Raw genomic sequence first — 20,743 nt, 5'->3', positions numbered from 1 at the left:
ACTGAGTTTTTAGTAATCTGCTTTTTTGTAAAAATCCATCTGCAAAGATATTAATTACATAAATGTTCTCAAAAGCAAACAAATAAAAATTACATCGTGTTTTTTTCAGCAGAGAGATAAAGGTCTTAAAATTCCTCTCGAAGGGATTAATGTCTTGAAAATGTTTTAAAGGAGCAGAAAATACTGTGGTTCATGAAGAAGAAGAAGAGGAAGAAGAAGAGGAAGAAGAAGAGGAAGAAGAAGAGGAAGAGGACCGTAGATATATATATCTATGAAGAGGACAACTTGGTGCCGACGGAACGTTTGACGCTGTCGACATTTTCTACACGGACGCTTTTGTACAAGGAACCAGAAACCACGGGGCTGTCAAAATGGAAGTGTAAGATTTGTATCTATTGAATATTACTCGATATGCACGAGGCCTACATGTATGTTCGGCTGTGTGTTTGTTTATTACTCAAGCTTTAGTCAAACGTTGCAGGTTGAAGGGAACAAAACTTCAGTTTGTGGGGTAACGAGAGTTTAATGTCACAACCGCTGTTAGCCATGTTCAGGCTTCTCTCCTTAAAAGTAAATTCACGATAAGAAGAAGAAGAAGAAGAAGAAGAAGAAGAAGAAGAAGAAGAAAGCTATTGGAATAATGCTGGTGTTTCCTGGTGGTGTATTTGTGGTCAGACAAAAGATTAATAAACAACATAGGGGGGACATAGCTTCTTAAAAACAGTTGAAATCCATTTGTCATCGACAGAAAATGAAATTATTATTAAAACAGTTTTCTGTGTCAGTGTTCTGGTAAATCTTGTGTGTCTGGTTGCTAATGTGTGTTTGTGCTTTCAGGGAAAATGTTAGAAGCGTTTTACCATTCTGTTGATTAACATGTCTGATCAATGAGAACCTAACAGCTAAATGGCCAAAAAGATAATATTACTGAAGAAATTATTATTATTAAAATAATATTAATGGAAAAGAAAAGTGACCATGACACTAACCTGTGTCCACATCACTTTCAATTAGTCTTTTTTATTATTATTACTTCTAATGCATTCTATATAATCCAGACTCCGGGTCCATCATCATCTTTGAGAGCGTTCAGCCACATCTCATGGTTTTGTTTCAGCAACCACAGGAGGCTCATGTGTCCACAAGGGACCAAAGTAACACCTGAGCTAGTGCTGCTCACTGAACGAGGACTGAATGATGTGCTTAAAAGCTCCAAAGTCCAGGAAGTTGATATCTGAGATGACGTAATTTGTTGTTATTTTAAGTTCACCCATTAACTTTTCTGCTCATACATTTGTCTTCTTTTCAGGAAAAACGCCAACGCTGCCATGCTCAGTAACTATGAGGTGAGTGAGTTCATGTGTTCTGTCTCGTTGTGTCGTTTTGCACTGTCCAGTGACCAGATGAATGTACTTCTGTGTCACTTCAGATTTGGTCTGTATGTGTGTTTCTCAGGTGTTCAAACTCCTGACAGACCTGAAGGAACAAAGGAAGGAGAGTGGGAAGAGCAAGAACAGCTCTGGGCAGCAGAACTTGAACACCATCATGTATGAGGTCGGCTAACGTCCTCTCCTTTGCTTCACTGTCCTCATCCTGCTCGATGTCCCTGTCGTGTCACATTTACACTTTAAAAAGTTTCCTTTGTCTTTTCCACACAGACGCTCAAGCACCTGTCGAATACGCCCTGCAGCAGACAGAGCCCAGAGGTGGTCCAAGAGTTCCTCACCACCATGATGCCTCATAAACTCACCAAGTCAGTAGGATCTTTCCGATACCTAAAGGTTCAGTGTGTAGAATTAAGTGACATCTAGTGGTTAAACCACATGTTGCAGCTGAACAGCCCTCACCTCACCCTCCCCTTCCAAGCATGAAAGAGAACCTGTGGTAGCTTCAGTTGTCATAAAAACTCAAAAGGTGTTTAGTTTGTCCAGTCTGGGCTACTGTAAAAAACATGGCAGCCTCCGTAGAGAGGACACGCTCCTGATGTAAATATAAATTATTTAAATATACATTCTAGGGTAAAGAAAACAACAATTCCTACATTTTAGATGAAACGCACTCGTGAAAACATCACTAGGATTATTTTATATTCAATTTCGGCCAATAGATCCCTTTCTCATAAATCTTACACACTGAACCTTTTAAGATACATAACATACATAAGATATTCAGCAATTTGATATGTGTGTCTGTTTACCACATACACACTGATGATATTGTTTCCCTCTTTGTCTTCAGGGCTGAGAAACTGCAGCTACTGAACCACCGGCCGCAGACCGCAGTGGAAATTCAGCTGGTGAGTGTTTTTCTTAACTGTCATCAATTACTAGTGGTAATTCTTGAGGATTATTGTAAAAATATAAGTTTTCCATTTTAATGATTCTTTAGCGATGCACAATTTGTATTAGCAGACTCTGATAAATATGGAAAAACTAGCGAGAGCAGGATACACTTTGAAAGTACATCACTGTTACATACGCCTGCAAAACACATTGACGCACATCACCTGACAACTGCTCGAAGCCGACTTGTCCGTGACTCACTCACTAACTTGAGTCTCTGCATCAGCGGTGAGTGTCTCTCCTGCTTGTGAAGAGTCCAGTCATGCACGGTGAGTGCACAGGCAGGGTGCACACAGCAACTCAAATGATACAGTAAGAGCCAGTCCTGCGAGGTCCCACAGACACTGGGTCTTTTTCTTTGTTTCCTTTCAGACGTCTTTAATCATTGATGGCTATCGGGACGTGAAGAGCATTTCGACGAATAAGACCATAAACCTTTCAGAAACAACGTACTGACCCTACCTTTTAATTTTCTGTTTGTGTGTAGATGGTAGAGGAGAGTGAAGAGCGTTTGTCGGAGGAGCAGATCGAGGAGCTCATCCAGACGGTAGCGGACATTCTACCCGGTGACCCTGAACAGCTGAATGCTGCACCAGCAGAAGCAGAGATGGATGAACAGTCATGAAGCTGTGAAAGGCCAGAAATGTCCCACAGGTGAAGAATTGGACTGGTTGCTTTATTTTGCATCACTTCTTGAACTGAAGAACGTCCTGACAGAGTGGATGCAGAGTGGCTGCCTGGCCGTGGCTCACAGTACATGGTTTTCACTAAAATGTCTCATTGAATGATTCAAATGAAGGTGAAAAAACGCATATTGTCGTCATTTACTCAGTGTTGTGTACATACAGCTGGACTCAGATCCAAGTTGTGCAGACTTTCATATGTACAGGTTTTCGAACAGTGACTTTTTTTTCTCCTGACTTGTCTGATTTGTATTTCACAGCAGATCATATTTTGGCAGAGAGTCTGCTATTAAAGGGCCCATATTGTGTAAAATACATTTTCTGAGCTTTTACTATCCGTAATGACTTGAAGGGGTCAGTAGGTGGCGTCACAGTATGAAAACAGTCACTCCGCGGACTTTTTCATTCAGTCCATTCGAAGAAATAGGTTATCGGACCGCTCATTTCGTACTTCCTCCCCCGTATGATGTCATTCGGGGTCGCAGTCGTCTCTCAGCCCCACCCAGCCGGTACCAGTCCAGCCTCCGAACCCACCACCCCCGCTCCCAGTCAGCACCACCACCCCTCCACACTGAACGCGACACCAAGCAAACATGTTGCTGAGCTAGCAGCTTGTTAGCTACCACAGGCTAACCACAATAAACAACACTGAAGAAACATTGTTGCGTGAGGGATGGAAGGAAGAGAATGTGTCCGTGCACGTTCCTCCCAAGAAGGTTAATGTTCGTGACCCAGAAAGTGTAAAATTTGGGCCCCCCCCTTTAAGTGTATTTTATTCTTTGTTTCTTTATGATTTCAAAAGCTGTAATATATCATAATATGTCAAGTCATGGAGTTAAACCTGCATAAGTGTTATTGCAATGGCTATGTTATAAGTAAACAGTTGGGACCGAGAGGTGATGGGTTGAAAAGCTGACCTTTTCCCTCTGTATCAAAATTGAACCTAAGAGCTGTGAATGATAGAATGCGCATTCACACCAATTTCAGCAGAGGTTTTGTGAATGTGGACGTGTTAAGGAACAAATGAAAAAGGTGCTTCTGGTTCTCATGTGGTGCAGCTTAACAGACTGAAGAACTGCTGCTACTGGTGTCACTACCACACTACTACTGAAAACTGTGCAGTGTATCTTCTCTCTGCGATACAGTTAGTCAGTGAAGGTAGAAAGCACCAGTGGGAAACTATATAAACAACATGTTGGTCAATCTATTTGCTGTTTGAGTGGTAGTCACACTATTGTAGTAATTTACTTAATACACATTATCACTGTAGCCACTCAGAGATCACGCAGTATATAATACAGACTGATACACAAACCCACAATCTCTTCGTCAGCTGACTTTGAATCAGCTTGTGTTTTCTCTGCTGGGATGTTGTGAAGTAGCAGAAGAAGGATGTGTTGGTTAGACTTGTTTACCTGACTTGTGTTTCCTGTTAACGTGTTACATTCATTTCCTTTTCTTGCCTAACACCTTTTGGGGCAAGATAGATGGGGCAGAGTAAAAGTTGTGGACAGTTATTTTGCACCATCACATCTAATGCCCCATATAGGGACCCTCCCCAGCCATCAGTTGAGCTTAAATGCATAAAACAAAAAAAAGTACTCGTGCATAACCCTGCTGAATCTGCCATAAACATTATTCTGACACAATTAGCTTCCTGATAACCGCCAATCTAACTGGAGGACTTCAGAGGATTTCTGTACCTTCACAGATGGGAGGGTGACCATCCCAGCAGTACTTGAAAGCTAAGCTGGACATGAGCCATTTTGAGTAAAAGAACCATGCCTGCCTGCTTGGAGCTTCTCAAAAGGTATTTAAAGGTGAGGCTGGTCAGAATGGAGGGAAGGAGGAGCAAAGCCATAATTCAGAGAGGTCTTTGAAGAAAGCCTGCTCCAGACTGCACGTGACCGCGGACTGGGATCATGTCGGTTCACCTACAATGACCTGAAGGCAACGCTGGTTAGAGACAAGTCTCTGCTCGTCCTGGAGTGGTTCAGGCAAAGCCCAGGTTTAAGCCCCATAGGACTGAAAGTGAAATGATCTGAAATGTTTCTAACAATATGACAGAGATAGAAATAAAAAGTAGTATAAACAAGAAATACAGTAGCACAAGTATAGGCATATAACCATCCAGAATATAATCAGTACAATCATAGCAGACCTGTATTCAAGGTTTTATAATGGCATCACTGTCAAAATAATCTTAAAGTACCCAAACTACCAAAAGTACTTAGTGCAGAATGGCACATTTCAGAATAATTTGCGTTATATGCTAGTACAAACCTAGTGGAGCGATTGTCACTGATTATTTGTGTATCCATTCACGTGTGGGGTTTTATTTCCTGTATCGAAACAATCTGTTATTTGCCTCGATAGTCGAGTTGGTTTTGAATCCTCTTGCCTGCGGACACTTGGATGACACCACAGCAGCAAGTATGGAGGCATGTTTTGTTTTGACACGTTTGAAGAATCGGTCACTATTTACTTTGATGGTATTGGATTTAGCTGCAACACTGCTAACCCCTGAAACTTCCCAAAAGTGTTAAGTGGACTCAAACCCTTCGCCTCCCCTCCACCGGCACAGTGGTGAGTAGAGATTGGGTGGATTCTCTTTTTTTTTGGAAGGGTGGGGGGGGGTCTCTCCCTTTAAACCCCACACTGAGGTAGCATCTCCCCTGTGGGCTTTCAACTGCGAGTAAACGAATCGATGAGACGAAGGAGGATCACACGCTTTACCACAGCGGCGGGGACCTGCCCCCCTTTCACGCCTCCGCCAATGGGCGCCCTGGTGGCGGACGCGGACCAATCGGCGCTCGGGATCCTCCGTCTGTGGCCGCGCTCGTGCTCAGGCTCGGACTGTTGACGCCTCCGCTTCTTCACAAGTTCGGCGGCTGCGTTGTGTTCCTGTGCGTTTGAGGAACCGGAGAAATGGCGGAGAGGTTCCCTGGGTGACCCCCCCGGGTTCTCCGTACGGGAGCCGGACGCGGTTGTGTGTGAGGGCGGCGGAGGAGCTCTTCGTTTCCAGCACCCTCCCCCCAGCACCCCCCACCCCCCCCCCCCCTTTTTTTGGGTGAATCTTTCTGGGATCAATCTTCACGTGTGTGTTTTTCTCTCTTGGTCACATTTCGGTGAGTGAACTCCATTTGTTTATTTACCCCGTGTGTTTGATACCTGCGACTGGAAACCAGTGCGGCGACGAGGCTGCGCTGTGGCCGCGTGTAGTCGCGCTGACAGCGGGTCACTCACCTGGTGGCTGCCCGCCCTCGGGTGCATTTTTGCAGACGAGACGCATCATGGAGCCCGGCCAGATGTTCGCGGCTGGCTGGGCCTCCGCCTCGCAGCTGTACAATAATCCCGTTTACACAAACACACTCACACAGACACACACACTCGCACACAGCACTGACCTGAACATCTGGTTCACCACACAATTTGCCCTGCAGCTGAAGCTGGACATTCACCTTTAGGACACTGAATGATTTATTCTAGTCTTTACTGCTTTTATGCAGAAGAACGGCCAGCATCTGACAAATCCGAGGTAGATCTAGTGAGTGTTGTACCTCCTCCCTGTGCACAGTACATAAGCAATACAGATAGATGTTTGCTGTATTGCCATTGATGAAAACTATACTGTGTTCATTATTGATATTGTTTTATTGCCCAGCCCTAATGGAGGCTGTTATTTAACAATAAACTTCAAAAACAGAAAATGCACTCTATTCTACTCCCTCACTATGCTGATGAAGGGGAAGTGAAGTGTTTGATTCCGAAAAACACTCAGGGGTAAGCAGCGTGTCAGCCAAATCCATTACAATTAAAGTAACTGGGGATCAATTCTTCAAACTTAAAGAAAAACAACAGAAAGAGTAACATATAATGTCTCCATACTGCTCCTGTGGTGTCATCCAAGTGTCTTTGAGCACAGACATTCAAATTCTACTCAGAACAGAGTCATTTACTTCATGTTTTTAGCCTAACTCGCCTGTTATCCTCCCCTTGAACAGCGTTTGTGCGTGGATCACATATAAGACCCTGTTTTTCTTGTCACAGATGGAGCAGGAATTGCTCAAACACAGATGCACATCCAGTGTTGAGCATTCAAGGAAACAATAAGCTCTTGCAGTCATAATGTTGGAGTTCCACAGTCCCTCTCAGTATCACTCCTTCAACAGGAAGTCGACGCTCCCTCCTGGGAAGAACAAGGAGGCTTTCTTGTCAACCCTCTGGTCAAAGGTGTCACCCACTGTGCACCAGTGTCACCGGTTCAAGGCAGAGCTCAGAGGCAGATGAACTTCATATGCAATCAATTTCCCATTTTCTTTTTTGCCACTGAGGGGTAACTAGTTCTGCAGCAACAAAAGAAAACCAACACGCTCATTAGAAATACACAAAATAAATCCTTGGAGGCCTTTAACGGAATGGCTAGGAGGATGGAGGACAGTATTACTGTATATAAACATATTAACCTGGGTTTTGGGGAAACTGCAGACGGGGTTACCCTTGTTAGAATTGCCCTTGGGCAGGAAGTCATGATCGCATCACTCTGGACGGATGTTAATCTCTCAGGTCTGAACGGGGTCAGGGTTTCCTCCCCTGTCAGGAGATGAATGTGACCCGGGCTTTGAGTTTCCTGACGACCTGCTGCTCAGAGGTGTCAGTTTGCTGCTCTCTGCCTCAGCTGTAGTCCGGTGACAGACTGTTATTTCTGGTCGCTGTTTGATTCGAAGCCTAGACGTGTTGTTGGTTTGTTCCTGATCGGAGAACACGGTGGCCCTTTCAAGGTCTTTCAGTCTGCTAATACTTGTTTGGTTTGGTTTCTTGCCAAGTAGATAGTTTTGTTTGACTTTTCCAGTTTTTCCCGATAACCCCGAGATTTTTGCCTCCATCCTATAGAGATGGGACTAACATTTTCTGTGCGGTATTTAAAAAATAAATTTAGAGGGTTAGGCTAAATTTTTCTAGCTAATTTCCGTGTTTTTAGCAACACAAATAAACAGTTCATTGCTTGTATTGTGTTGGAGCCACTCTGTAGACGAATATCTCAAAAACGATCTGCATGGCTGCACAACATTGATATTTGTGTTGTGTTTGTTAATTTTATCTGAAGAGATTCAGTTTATAATCATAGGTGATGACATAAAGATCAAATTCTCACATTTGAGAAGCTGGGACGAGGAAATTTATATTTGCTTGGAAATGACTTAAACCATTCATTCATTATCAAAGTAGTTGCATATTATTGCTTTTCATATTTTCTTTGAACGGACTAATCAATGCAGATCTGTGTCCTCGACAAATTTCTGCTTTTCCTTATCGACCAAATGTGTAATTGAGAGTGAAAGCAACACATTTATCAAATGAAGGAAATTGAAAATAAGTTTTAGTTGCGTTCCCAAAGTGAGAAATGTTTTTTGTGATCTGGGTAAATCCTTTAAATGTGCTGAGGGAAAAAAGCAGCAAGGCTCAACTAAAACCACTGGCCTAATTCTCCAAGTAGCTTAATCTGTGCATGGAAATGCATTAGATTTACATGCAAAGCCATTGGATACCGCTGGACTTAGCATGGATTAAAACAGCATCTTAGTTTCCCTGCCAGGTCGGGATGTCCTCATTTCCAGCTGACTTTCCTCTTACGCTTTGGTGGTCAGGCTGAATTTCATTCCCAGGCTTCTCCAGCACAGTAAGCACAGGGTTTCCCACGTGGCATCCAGATGTGAGGCTCACTACACATCCAGTCTGAGAAAGAAAGAAACGAACGTACCTCTGAGAAAGGGAGGCTTGTTCAAAATGTAAAGCTGCTGTTCGTTGATTGAGTCGTGGTTTGTATGATTTTAGAGCTGTAAGTTATCTTTAGTAATGAAACCTTCATCATTAGTTAGTTGTTGTGCTGATTCAGTTCTTTTGGCAAGCTTGTAAATTTTTTGTGCTTATAAGAGGAATTGTAGTCTAAGCTGTGCACATGCACAAGAGAAATGGGGAAGTTGCAGGATGGTTGCGTCAGTAGTAATCTGATCGTAAACAAATCGCTCTGCTCCGCGGCGTGGCAGAAACTGTCAGTGACAATGAAAACACGAGGAAGTTGTAATTAGTGGCTTCAGATACACAGCCTTGGAGAGTGTCTGCATTTCATGCCGCAGTGAAGTTTGATATGGCTGAAGAGTCTGCGACTCCCCAGAGGAAAGATGCCGACCAGCTCCTCCGAGGACAGAAACTGGATTCATTTCAGATCCCATTAAAGTGTGTGCAAGTGTTGTTGGCACAATACCACAGCGGCCACCATCACACTCAGCTTGCTGATGCTGTAATAGCCCACTCATGCAGGGCAGTTACTCATTTACTGGACATTTAGAATAAGATGATTTATGTTTTATGTTAGTCAACAAGTTTTGAAATTATTGTGCAGTAGGATTCACAATCTCAGAGAAACGGAGGCATTGACTGGTTTTAAGGCAAAAAGATGCTCTAACATGTTCTTCTCATGTGTTTGGTGCTGTAGGGCTGATGGATAAGAGACATGCTTGGCTGTGGAGTGCAGCAGGCCCGGATCCCACTCTCCAACACCAAGACTGCAGACCGACAGGGGAGTGAGGGGGCCCGGCCTCCGTCAAGCTACGTCCAACTGACCTTTACTGCCATTGACGACGTAAGCACGTGCCCGTGAATATTATTTTATGTCTTCCTGACTCCCAAACACACCCGGATACCATGAGGAACACCAGGTCAAACCTGCTGCTCGGCTTCGTGCTCCTCTGCTCCGCCTCGCTGCTCTACCTGGGCATGAGTGGGATAGAGTGCCCTCAAAAAAGCCACCGCTACCGATGGATGGAGCTCAACCTGGCCTCAGCCAATCAGAGTCAAGCCCTCACCGAGCAATTCCCCGAGGACACGCCGCTGATCTTCATCGGAGGTTTTCCCAGGAGCGGCACCACACTGATGCGCGTCATGCTGGACGCCCACCACGCTGTACGGTGCGGGGAAGAGACCCGAGTGATCCCTCGCCTCCTGGCCATGCGGGCCACCTGGAGCCGCTCGGTCAAGGAGAAGATGCGACTGGACGAGGCGGGCGTCACTGACCAGGTGCTGGATTCAGCCGTGCGAGCGTTCCTGTTAGAGGTGAGCTGAGCCCGAAACACACTTTACACAACCAAGTTTTCAGATGAACAGATGCAGAAGGGAAGTTTGCAATGTTACTAAAGGCAATTGTAAATATACAAATAAAGTTTGAAAGCATAATCATTGGAGTATCATTATTGATTCATCTGATGATTGTCAGAACATATCACTTAGGAGTCTATTGTGTTATATTTACTTTTACAGCACAGTTATCTCTGTCTTATTTTTTGGGAATGAAGTCTTTAGAAACATGTAAATGCCACATAAACTATATAGGTGATTATATAGCAGAGCACATACAATGTTTATTTGTCAAATCATTTTATCATTTTCACACACACGATTTGAGGATGAAAGCATCTTAGGTGGTTTTTCAGGTTATTAAGATGTGTAAAATGTGAGACCAGTTACAATATAGTTGAACAAAATCCTATCCCACAGATATCCCTACCGTGTTACACAATTTAAATGATCAATAATCAATCATTTAGAACATACAACAAATTCAAATGAGGTAAGGAAGGAGTAAAAGAAAAATCCTGGGTTATAATTTGTGTATCTTGGGTAAAATGTTTCTATTTCTATCTAATAGAATAACTGTCCATCTATCTTACAAATAAGACGAAATATTTATATTTGATGTCTCAATATAAACAATAAAAATGCATGTATTAAAAATAATGGATTTGAAGGTAACAACTCTGTCGTTTCTTGTTTTTTATGTGTCTTTTTTACATATGTTTCAGGTGATAGTCGGCCATGGAGAGCCTGCACCTCGCCTCTGTAACAAGGACCCGTTTGCCCTGAAGAGTCTCTCATACCTGGCGCGCATCTTCCCTAAAGCAAAGTTTGTGCTCATGCTACGGGACGGACGCGCCACCGTCCACTCCATGATATCACGCAAGGTACGCTGGTTCCCTTCGTCATCGGGGCTGCAGGCAGTAACATTTCATCACAGGCTTCCTCTTTCCATCAGTCACACCACCTAATTATTTCAGCATTTCTGCATTTAGACACTGTCATGACCAGGTCTGTTGTGTTTTTATCATCTCTCCTTTCACAGGTGACCATCTCTGGCTTTGATCTGACGAGCTACAGGGACTGTTTGACCAAGTGGAGCAGTGCAGTGGAGACCATGTTCAATCAGTGCCATGCAGCCGGGAAGGGCAGATGTCTCCCTGTTAGCTACGAGCAGCTGGTCATCCAACCACAGGAGGAAATGAGGAAGTTGCTTCATTTCCTAGACCTGCAATGGGACCCATCAGTGCTGCACCACGAAGAGCTGATTGGCAAGGCCGGTGGTGTGTCTCTGTCCAAGTGAGTATTTGGCATGTGCGCAGACACCAAGCTTGATTTAACCCTGCAGATGGTTTCAGTTTCACATGCTGAGGTTTACAGATATCTACCGCTGAATATTATCTTCCCGGAAAAGTAAGGTGCTTCTAATCTTTCCAAATACGTGCTGAAGTCAAAGTTCACTTCCCAGGCCACTCCCACTTTCAGATATTTCCAAAGCTCAGCACAATAAACTGGAGCTGCCTGCGTGCCTAGATGAAGGTGAACAAGACGTCTTACACAAGTGCATTTAACTATATAAGCCCCGACACGGATCCGAAAGTGATTACTACAAAAGCCACACAATTGAAACACTAGACAATGAAACGAGAAGCGTAACTGACTGTGGTCAAGTAATGCGTCACGTGTGAAAAAAGCCTTTTCTTCATGACAGGGCTCTGTGTGAGTGACAGGAAGGCGACAGAGGTAATTTAAAACTCTATTGATTGATAGATCCGCAGCAGCAGGTCAGGGTGAGTGGAGTCAAACCTCAGCCACAGGAAACCGCTGCAGCAGTTTCTAGTCCAGTTCTTATCGAGCTATCTATGTTTCCTGCCAATGACATTTCACAAGGACACAGAGAAATGCAGATCAGCGTGAAAATGTTCGATTTAGGAAGTCCAGACTAAAGACTGCATTTTTAATTGTGGCTGTTAAAGACAATAGATACATGGGTCTATCTCTTCTAGACTGACCGATATCAATTATCTGTATCGGAGCTTTCTTCCTTGTAGTATCATGCTCCAACACACTTAAACTGAGCTCATGTTTTCCTCGGTGCAGGGTTGAGCGTTCCACGGACCAGGTGATGAAGCCCGTGAACACAGAAGCGCTCTCCAAGTGGGTGGGACACATTCCTTCTGACGTGTTGATTGACATGGCAGAAATCGCCCCCATGCTGGCTCGCCTCGGCTACGACCCTCACGCCAACCCCCCCAACTACACTCGAGCAGAGCCCATGGCCTCTCCATTAAACTACTTACAGGTGAGCTTATATTGTGCTCATACTCAGGGTGATCATTTTAATTAGTGTTATTATGCGTCATTTGTCTCCTTTACAAATGTTTAGCCTATTCATTTTTTTAATCCAATGAAAACTTTTTGTAAAAGGGGAAAGAATATTTAAAAATAGTTTTTTGGACTGTGCAATTATAGATATTTTTTATATCCTGTAATTTTTGTTGTTGTTAAGCTGTGCTAAATAGGCTTGTCTGTCTACCAGTTCAAACACCAGTCTACAGTGACTCCAGTCACTGGAAAACCGCAAATCCTCGCATTTGAGAAGTTGGAAAGAGTGGTTTTAGTTTTTCTTGATGAACTAAGATTTACCAAAAAAACATCAAAATTAAGGCACTTTCATAAGTTCAGTTCCTCCTATATTGACAAAAGCCTAATCAAAGTAAAATGGAGACATGGCCCTTTAATAAAGTATCTGTCTGGACTGTGTCTGTATTTTTACAATTGTCCAGTTGAAACTAAGCATGACAGTCACAGCAGCGTGATGTATGATGGTGTAGATTTTATGTTTCCACTCATCAGTGAACATTGTTTCTTTTCCTTCCTCAGAGTTTTAAAACAGCAGAATCTCCACACCCAAGTTAAACAACAGAGGAGAAAGCTGTTCGCTTGGCTTCGCTGTTCCACGACATGGATGCACCTTAAACACAGACCAGCTAAGCAGCAATTACACCTCATGAACATTTCTATATTGTCTCATATGTATTTTTGAATTGTTTGTAAGACTTGAATGCAGTGGTGCTGTCTGTTCACAGTCTGTTTGAAATACAGATTCATGGGGTGGTTCGGAGTTTTATATCTCATGTGCTGTATGTGGTTTACCTGAGACTCACGGCAGCTCAGACATTATCACACTATCACACCTCGTACCTGAAAGTATTTCAACGTGTCTGTCGGTCGTTATGGCTTCACCACTAATGTGAATGTGTCTTTACACAAATCTCCTTCTCACTGAGATTTCAGTCAGTGTCCATGAAGCATAATGACTGTATATTTTTCAAGATGTATGTTTATTTTCTTAATAAATTATTTTGCCGTCGACCAATCATTCAGGAAATTGAAAGTTGTTTATTCCAAAATGAGAATTTGTAATTGTTGTGTATCGTACAACACGAAATAAAAACATGCCTAAATGTCACCTTATAATGTTGTTCAAGTATTTTGTCATCCATCCAATGTGTGCAGCTCAGAGCTGAAACACAGTGTCCTCCACTGATGACTAAACAAAACAACCGGAGAGAACAAATCATTCTTCCATGTAGTCAAACTATATTTTTCTTGACTTTAATTTACTTAACATTACCCTGAGTGTAAAGTGGAGTGCTTGAAATGTTATTGATGTTAAATTGAATTACAGTTTCAAGTCTTATCAAATCCATGAGATTGTATTGGGAACAAAATGAGCTACATCTCCTGCACTGATACTGGACTGAAGTAACACAGTGCATTTCTACTCAGGACATTAAGGTCAACATACCTAACTATTAATAACCTTCCATATGTAGGGTGGGGTTAGGACAGGACACTGGGTTTGGATGCTGCAGGTGTTTGTTTTGGTGAATGTAGTTCCTCTGTTGTCGGGTTGTGAGGGTGAGGCCACGCCGCCTCGCTGCTGGGCAGAGTGAGGTGGCCCGGGGTGGGCGGGGCTTCTGAGCTGCACCTGATCATGTTCAGGAAGCATCTGGAGAACTGAGCGACACAAACACAGGAAGTGAAGAGCAGTGAAACACGTGATGAAGAGACGAGCACTTTCAGAGCCGCACTGGCATGTTAAAGCAACTCTATGTAACTTTTTACTGAGCAACAGCGCCCTCTGCAGCCACACAGGGTCATAAATCATGTTGGGCTCGGTGTCCGAGCGATGACAAGCTTTTCATTCAGGGAAAAAAACTAATTGCATCAATCTGTCGTCCCGAGCTCTGGCTTTGTCGTCCCACTCACTGAGCTGAGACACAGCTGAACGACGGATATTACCCATGATCCCCGGCTTCCTGAACCAGAAGAGCTGCTGCTCTAACAAATCCACCAAACTCTGTTTAGAATTCTTCATATTTAAAATTTTCTTGCTGAATATTCAAGATAAACTCTGGCTTTTAATAACCACTCAGCAAAGTCACACCGAGCAAGAACAGACATTCAGGGTGAGGCTTGAGAATGAAAGAGGAATCATTCTCCATATTCCAAGTCAGTGAACCATCAAACCCATTTTGAAGCTGGTAATTTCATGTAAAATTTATGCAGGGTGTTGCATTAACTATAAGAGCATTTCCACTCTAGCGAAAAATAAATCTCCTTGATCCCAGCAGATGTTATATGTGAACTGTGTCGTCTAAAGCAAAGATACATGAGAAGAGTTAGACTATATAACCAGTGCTGGATTACATCCTAACTCTTTGTCTGTGGCAACAATCTGGTTTTAGACTTCTGAATCTCGACTGCATCTTCAGTGAGTCACAACAATCTGGTTTTAGACTTCTGAATCGCGACTGCATCATCAGTGAGTCACATACAGGTTTAAGCAGATGTTTGTTTTTAGTGGGAGAGGAAACAGAGATGCAACAAAATAAGAAAACACTTGATTTACAGGAAAAAGGTGATTTGGTGACATAAAAAATGTATGAAACATCCTTGAATACACAAGTGGATGTTAAGACAACTGCTCTCTCCTCACTGGATGCTCCTCACTTTCTAGTGGATGTTTGAAAGTTAATGTTTAACGTTTGTTTTTCTGCTCCATTAATTCGCTGAGGCCCTCTCGTGTTCAGCAGCTCGTGTGTAATGTGTGACTGAGGTGAAGGCAAGCAGTTGCGTCAGGATACTACGCCTGGAAATCAAGTATTATGAGTTATATTATGTGTTTCTTTTATTACAGTAAAATTATATTTCCAGTGTATGAGCCCAACTATTACCTGGTGGGGCCTGTAAGGTTTCCTGGGAGGACACATGGAGTTTTTGCACTGAGCTGCTGTTACCTGCTTGTTGAGCAGCACGTAAATAAAAGGGTTGAGGACGGTGCTGGCCTTTGCTAGGAGGGCGGGGATTAAACTGGCAGTGGGCGGCAACATGCCCGGCCGTCCAAAGGAGGAGAGCATCGCCACAACACCATATGGCATCCAGCACAAGAGGTAGCCCGTGACCATGGAGACCACCATCAGCAGGATACGGCCCTGCCTCTGCTCGGCTGACGACCGGTTGATGTCGGTGACCTGGAGCCAGCAACACACACACACACACACACACACACACACACACACACGGCACAGTGAGCATGGGGAAGTAGAGCTGGACGTCACACTGGGGTCAAAGGTCAAGCTCACCTGCCTCGCCACCTCTCGTACGGCCAGAAGGATCCTCCAGTAGCAGAACAGCATGAGCATCAGAGGCAGGAGCAGGCAGAACACGAACAGGCAGCTGACGTAGGAGCGAGATGTGGCCGAGCGCTGATGCCACTGGACCGAGCAGGTGGTGCCGTGACCCTCGGGCCCGTAGCTGCTCCGCAACACAGGACATGTTCTCCGATGTCACAGGGGTTTATCATTAGTAAGTTCCTGTCCTGTATTGTTGTATGTTTAACATTTCTCATTTTTTCTCTCCACAGAGTAATGATCATTTAAGTCCAAATCTTATCCAATTTATAAAAACGAGTCTGAGTTGTACTTTTCTATGTAATGAAAGAGTCGTTGAAGGGGGCCCAGGTATTTTCAATTCGGGATTTTATCTTCAAGAGGAAAATATGAAATCCTGATTAAAGTAAAAACATGTTTAATAACTGTGTGTGTGTGTGTGTGTGTGTGTGTGTGTGTGTGTGTTTGATTCAGTCATTCCTGGAATTGTCTGGGTTTTTGTAGTTATTGCTGGGGCGTTGCCAGAGGGTACTCGCTCCAGCTGAAATCTGATTGGCTCCAGAAGCACCCTTCTCCTGTCAGTAGTGTATAAAAAAACTTGTCACTTAATAACAATAAATATGACAAATTGTCATTATTTTTATGTTTTATGTTATTATATAGATTTTTAAACAACACAATGTACATGAAACAATTTTCAAAATATATTGTGTGGATTTGCTCAAATCTACAGAGCCAACAGCAAACAAGGACTAATTTATATGTGCACCTTATATAATCAGACATTGTGTAGGATGCTGGGCATGTAATTGGCCTGTCTGTGTAAATTGTGGCCCCGATTAAGAAAACCCCTCAAAATACTAATTGATTTATTTACTAGAGAGGTATACGACACAATTAAACAAATTACTTCTTTTAGGTTCTTCTTGTAAACACTTCATACTCACCTCCGTGGTGAATCCTCGTCAGATAAAACAAATGAATGATCTATTGAGCTAACTGTGGTGCTGACATTGAGAGAGTACAGACCTGCTCCAGCCCAGCAGCGGCGGCAGAGTCCACACCAGCGAGTAGAGCCAGGAGGCTGCCACGGCGAGCCGGGCCCTGCGCTGCTGAGAGGAGTCTGACTGGGCGCTCTGGAGCAACACTGAGTACCGCTCAAAGGACAGCAGAGAGAGAGACACCAGGGAGACGATACCTGACAGAGAGAGAGAGAGTTTTGTACATTTTGTTGATTTAGTTGTATTCCTTTCACTGAGTGAGTGTTGTCTTATTTTGGGGGCCTCTCTACTCAAGGATGACAATACAAGAAAGTCGCACCATATTTGTGTTGTGACACTGATTCCCCTTTTCTCTATTGCAGTTTTCATCCCAGAAAGATGTGGACCACTTCAGGCATCTTGACTCAAACAAAAGGGATTTGAACCTAAAGTGGCCCATGTGGTAAATGGTGACTGTGGCTTACAGATATCGCAAAACAAATTTGGGTTACCTTTGGCACCTTTGGTTGAGATGATGTATTGCTATTACTATCAGATCTGCCCAGATCTGCCAAACAGGAGCAAACCACCCAAGTGCCAACATTCTACGCAGTATGTGGGCCAAAACTATTTTGTTATGTGGATTATTGACCCAAGATTGAGTGAGGAAGCCTGATCGATAACTGGAAGAAGGAACATAACATATCTGCAACAGGAAGCTCAGATTTTCTTGTAGACAGATGGAGACGATAGGATGATGATGTGGTGTGATGCCATTGTTTAGATATATTTGTCCAATAGCTCCACAGGAAGATGAATGGCACGTGGCCACTGCGATATAGGGAGATACAATACTTCTTTTTGCAGGATCAGCTGAAATTTAGTGATGACAATCCTTTTTGAATCATTTTTTTTTTGGTCTATATTTGTATTTAAATTCTAAATGAATGAGAGCCCTGGTTCTCATTTTATTTTTGCTGCTTACATCACAAAGAGTGACTAGTTGGGGCAATGTGTCACATGTCACAAACAAAAAGTTAAAAGACAACACATGTAGTCTGTAGTTTTAAAAGACAAGTTCAATTAGTTACATGATTTAAAGCAATAAAAAACAACAGTTGGCATAAATACAAGATAATAGACTATGAGTCTGCACTGAAATGAGTTATGAAAATTAAATGTAAGCACTTTTTTGTTCTTTAGGATGCATTTTAAAAAAACAAAACAATTTGAAGTATTGATCCCAAGATTATAAAGTGTGACAACATGCTCTGGTCTCCACCACTGATTAACACAGATAATTAACCTTTGTGTCGTGTTCGTTTCTCCCCCCTTACTTTGGTGCTCCCGGTCAAATTTGACCGGCCTGTTTTAACTGCCCTTACATTAACACAAAAACCATTGATCGTCACCAAATTGTATTTAACTCCCTATTAACCTGTAAACAATGTCTCAGACTACTGGTTACATGAATAACTGCAGTGAATAGACACAGAAATTGAAAGTTGTATTCCAAAATTAACATTTATTGTAGAAAAATCAAAACAGAGACCAAATTCACAGAACATCAGAACATCAACATGAACACATTGTGTGTGTGTGTGTGTGTGTGTGTGTGTGTGTGTGTGTGTGTGTGTGTGTGTGTGTGTGTGTGTGTGTGTGTGTGTGTGTGTGTTCAGACACAGGAGTGGCATTTTGCAATCAGGTCACAGTGTGTCTTGCAAACGTAGGCATCACATTTGAAACATGTAAGACTTGTCTTATTGTCTCTAGGGGCACATAGCTTGCATCTCTTTCGTTTCTGCCCCTGTTTTGGGGGGAGAGTGGCCAGGGCCGTGGCTGGGGCTTGCAGACTCATCCCACAGACTTTTTGTAGCCTCATTGTTGGACCGATGTACTCCTGCTAGAATCAACAGACCCATGTAGGCTTGGAGGTCTACCTGGTCCAAGGCCTTCCATGTGTCCGCAAACACACGCCCCCCTTCCAGGTTTGTCATCGCCAGTATAATTTCCACAATGGACTCTGGTAAAAAGAGTTGGAAGCTGGACTTGATGTCATCCACACGAGATGTTGCATACCGTGTTGGCCCTGGTGACATCCTAATGATATTTTCCCCTCTTGTTCTGCCTCCTCTGTCCTGGGGGGATGAATACCAGAGCAAGTTGCCATCCTTGGACTGGAATGTCACCTCAGGTGTGTCTTCCACAGGGGCCTCTTCCCCAGGGGCCCCTTCCTCGCCATATGTTGACTGTTCGGTCTCATGATGGTCTGGATCAAAATCAGGATCGTTGTCTTCTATTTCTGAAACATCCTCCTCTATTTCTGGTTCAACTCCAATCCCGTCTTCATCAGTTTGAAAAAAAAGGTCAAGAGCCTCTCTGACAGAAAAACGTCTGATCGGGCGCCGACTCATTGTGTTCAGAGTAAAATAAGAGCAATGCACAAGCAAGCTATATATAGGGGATCTGTGAGAAGATATCATACGTTTTGTATCGAAAGTGTGGTTCACGTGGGGGGATGGACACATTAGCCCAGGAAAGAGCCAGGTTCCCATAACAAACACCTAATTGGTAACTTTGAAGTGTTACACGTTTAGTCTGGAAGGTGTGGTTCACGTAGGGGGACAGGCACATAAGCACGGGAAAGAGAGGACACATGGTCAGTCTGAAAGGGGTTCACGTGGGGTGGAGTGTGTGTGTGTGTGTGCGTGCGTGTATGTGCGTGCGTGCGTGTGTGTGTGTGTGTAGGTGTGTGTGTGTGCGTGTAGGTGTGTTTGTGTGTGTGTGTGTGTGTGTGTGCGTGTAGGTGTGTTTGTGTGTGCGTGTGGTGGTGGTGGTGGATTTGTGGTTGTGTACTATCTGATGAATGAACACAATCTAGGGTCACCCATTCATTTCCTATGGTGGTCATTTTTGACCGGGAACACCACAGGTGTTACAAAGTTGACTAAACAACTCAAAATTCAATGAAAGTAGTGATCAGCAATTGTAAATGTTCAAATGCCTAGTGTGGAGGATATCATAAGCCCTTGAGACAATAAAATGTAAAACACAATATTTATGATTGATCGAAATGGAAATCGGTCAGATTTGACCCGAACACGACACAAAGGTTAATAAACTCTGGAGCCACACGACCACTCACCGAAAAGCGCGTTGGAGAACCCGTACCACCGGCAGCCGTAGGAGCCGGTCAGCCACCTGCCACGCACACTGGCTGCAAAGCTGAGCGGCGTCCCGAAGATGCAGACGAGCATGTCGCTGGCGCTGATGTTGATGAGCAGCAGGTTGACCGGAGTCCGCAGCCAGTGGAAGCGGGAGAACACCAGCAGTGCAAGGAAGTTACAGAGGAAGCCCAGCACCAGGATGACCCCGAGGAACACGGCCACCGTGGTGTGATTGGCCAGGCTAAGCCCGGGGTCCGACCCGGAGCTCTGCCCGGTGCTGATGCTGCTGCTATGCTGCGAGGGGGTCAACATGGCAACCTGGTTATCAGTGTACAGAGACAAATCTGAGACAGGAGGAGGTGTCCCTTCAGAAACCAGGAAAGAAAGAATGTTGGGGAGTTTCCTTAGAAACACACTGAGCATATAGAAACATGGCATAACCACAAGATGTTGAAGTAGCCCAGAGCTGTGAAGGGAAGTGGGTTAGTACGCCCCTACTGTGCAGGAAGTGTCTTCATCACTTTATTATGTAACTCAAACCCCTCAGCCAACATTTGTGAAAATCGCATCAGATTCAAAACAATTAAAATCGACGGAAATATTCTTACCTGTGTGAGACTGACGCCCCCCCCAAAAAAAGAAAGAGGCAATAAAACACAGATGCAGTCAGTGATTTTTACTTCAGATGACCATTATCACACACTCTTCTTTCTTCTGTTCTGTTATTCTATAGACCATATGGGAGACCTACATAACTGAGCC

The 20,743-nt window shown here is 43.7% G+C and overlaps 3 protein-coding genes across 4 annotated transcripts; 2 read left to right on the top strand and 1 right to left on the bottom strand.

Moving 5' to 3' along the window:
- Positions 1-259: 259 nt before the first annotated feature.
- Positions 260-3,338, top strand: crcp (calcitonin gene-related peptide-receptor component protein). The gene is made up of 6 exons (XM_053442355.1): positions 260-379; positions 1,310-1,346; positions 1,456-1,554; positions 1,659-1,753; positions 2,239-2,296; positions 2,830-3,338. Exons 1-6 carry the CDS (start codon positions 372-374, stop codon positions 2,965-2,967), a joined length of 435 nt encoding a protein of 144 aa, XP_053298330.1. The 5' UTR covers positions 260-371; the 3' UTR covers positions 2,968-3,338.
- A 2,556-nt stretch (positions 3,339-5,894) lies between these two features.
- On the top strand, positions 5,895-13,636 carry tpst1l (tyrosylprotein sulfotransferase 1, like). 2 transcript variants are annotated; one of them, XM_053441838.1, is made up of 6 exons: positions 5,895-6,153; positions 9,522-10,138; positions 10,885-11,043; positions 11,202-11,455; positions 12,257-12,458; positions 13,040-13,636. In XM_053441838.1, exons 2-6 carry the CDS (start codon positions 9,731-9,733, stop codon positions 13,073-13,075), a joined length of 1,059 nt encoding a protein of 352 aa, XP_053297813.1. In that variant the 5' UTR covers positions 5,895-6,153; positions 9,522-9,730; the 3' UTR covers positions 13,076-13,636. The 2 variants fall into 2 exon arrangements, with proteins under 2 accessions (XP_053297813.1, XP_053297814.1); XM_053441839.1 differs by lacking the exon at positions 5,895-6,153 and adding an exon at positions 6,386-9,262.
- On the bottom strand, positions 13,539-20,444 carry LOC128457232 (pinopsin). The gene is made up of 5 exons (XM_053441840.1): positions 19,960-20,444; positions 16,864-17,032; positions 15,808-15,979; positions 15,463-15,696; positions 13,539-14,179 (listed from the first exon to the last, which is right to left on the bottom strand). The coding sequence occupies exons 1-5, from the start codon at positions 20,417-20,419 to the stop codon at positions 14,003-14,005; spliced, it is 1,212 nt and encodes a 403-aa protein (XP_053297815.1). The 5' UTR covers positions 20,420-20,444; the 3' UTR covers positions 13,539-14,002.
- Between the last annotated feature and the right edge of the window lie 299 nt (positions 20,445-20,743).

Source organism: Pleuronectes platessa, chromosome 15 (genome assembly GCF_947347685.1).
Source record: "Pleuronectes platessa chromosome 15, fPlePla1.1, whole genome shotgun sequence".
Lineage (NCBI taxonomy): Eukaryota > Metazoa > Chordata > Actinopteri > Pleuronectiformes > Pleuronectidae > Pleuronectes > Pleuronectes platessa.
This window is presented reverse-complemented; position numbering and strand designations above follow the sequence as displayed.

Bases quoted from the DNA above. Each gene is read 5' to 3' on its own strand.
- crcp (XM_053442355.1), top strand. The intron at 1,555-1,658 runs GTCGGCTAACGT...TTTTCCACACAG, and splicing joins TGAACACCATCATGTATGAG to ACGCTCAAGCACCTGTCGAA. The intron at 2,297-2,829 runs GTGAGTGTTTTT...GTTTGTGTGTAG, and splicing joins CCGCAGTGGAAATTCAGCTG to ATGGTAGAGGAGAGTGAAGA.
- tpst1l (XM_053441838.1), top strand. From the start codon at position 9,731: ATGAGGAACACCAGGTCAAACCTGCTGCTCGGCTTCGTGCTCCTCTGC. The intron at 11,044-11,201 runs GTACGCTGGTTC...CTCCTTTCACAG, and splicing joins ACTCCATGATATCACGCAAG to GTGACCATCTCTGGCTTTGA. The intron at 11,456-12,256 runs GTGAGTATTTGG...TCCTCGGTGCAG, and splicing joins GGTGGTGTGTCTCTGTCCAA to GGTTGAGCGTTCCACGGACC.
- LOC128457232 (XM_053441840.1), bottom strand. From the start codon at position 20,419: ATGCCATGTTTCTATATGCTCAGTGTGTTTCTAAGGAAACTCCCCAAC. The intron at 17,033-19,959 runs GTGAGTGGTCGT...TCTCTCTGTCAG, and splicing joins GTTCTCCAACGCGCTTTTCG to GTATCGTCTCCCTGGTGTCT. The intron at 14,180-15,462 runs GTAACAGCAGCT...TGTGTCGCTCAG, and splicing joins ACGTGCTGCTCAACAAGCAG to TTCTCCAGATGCTTCCTGAA.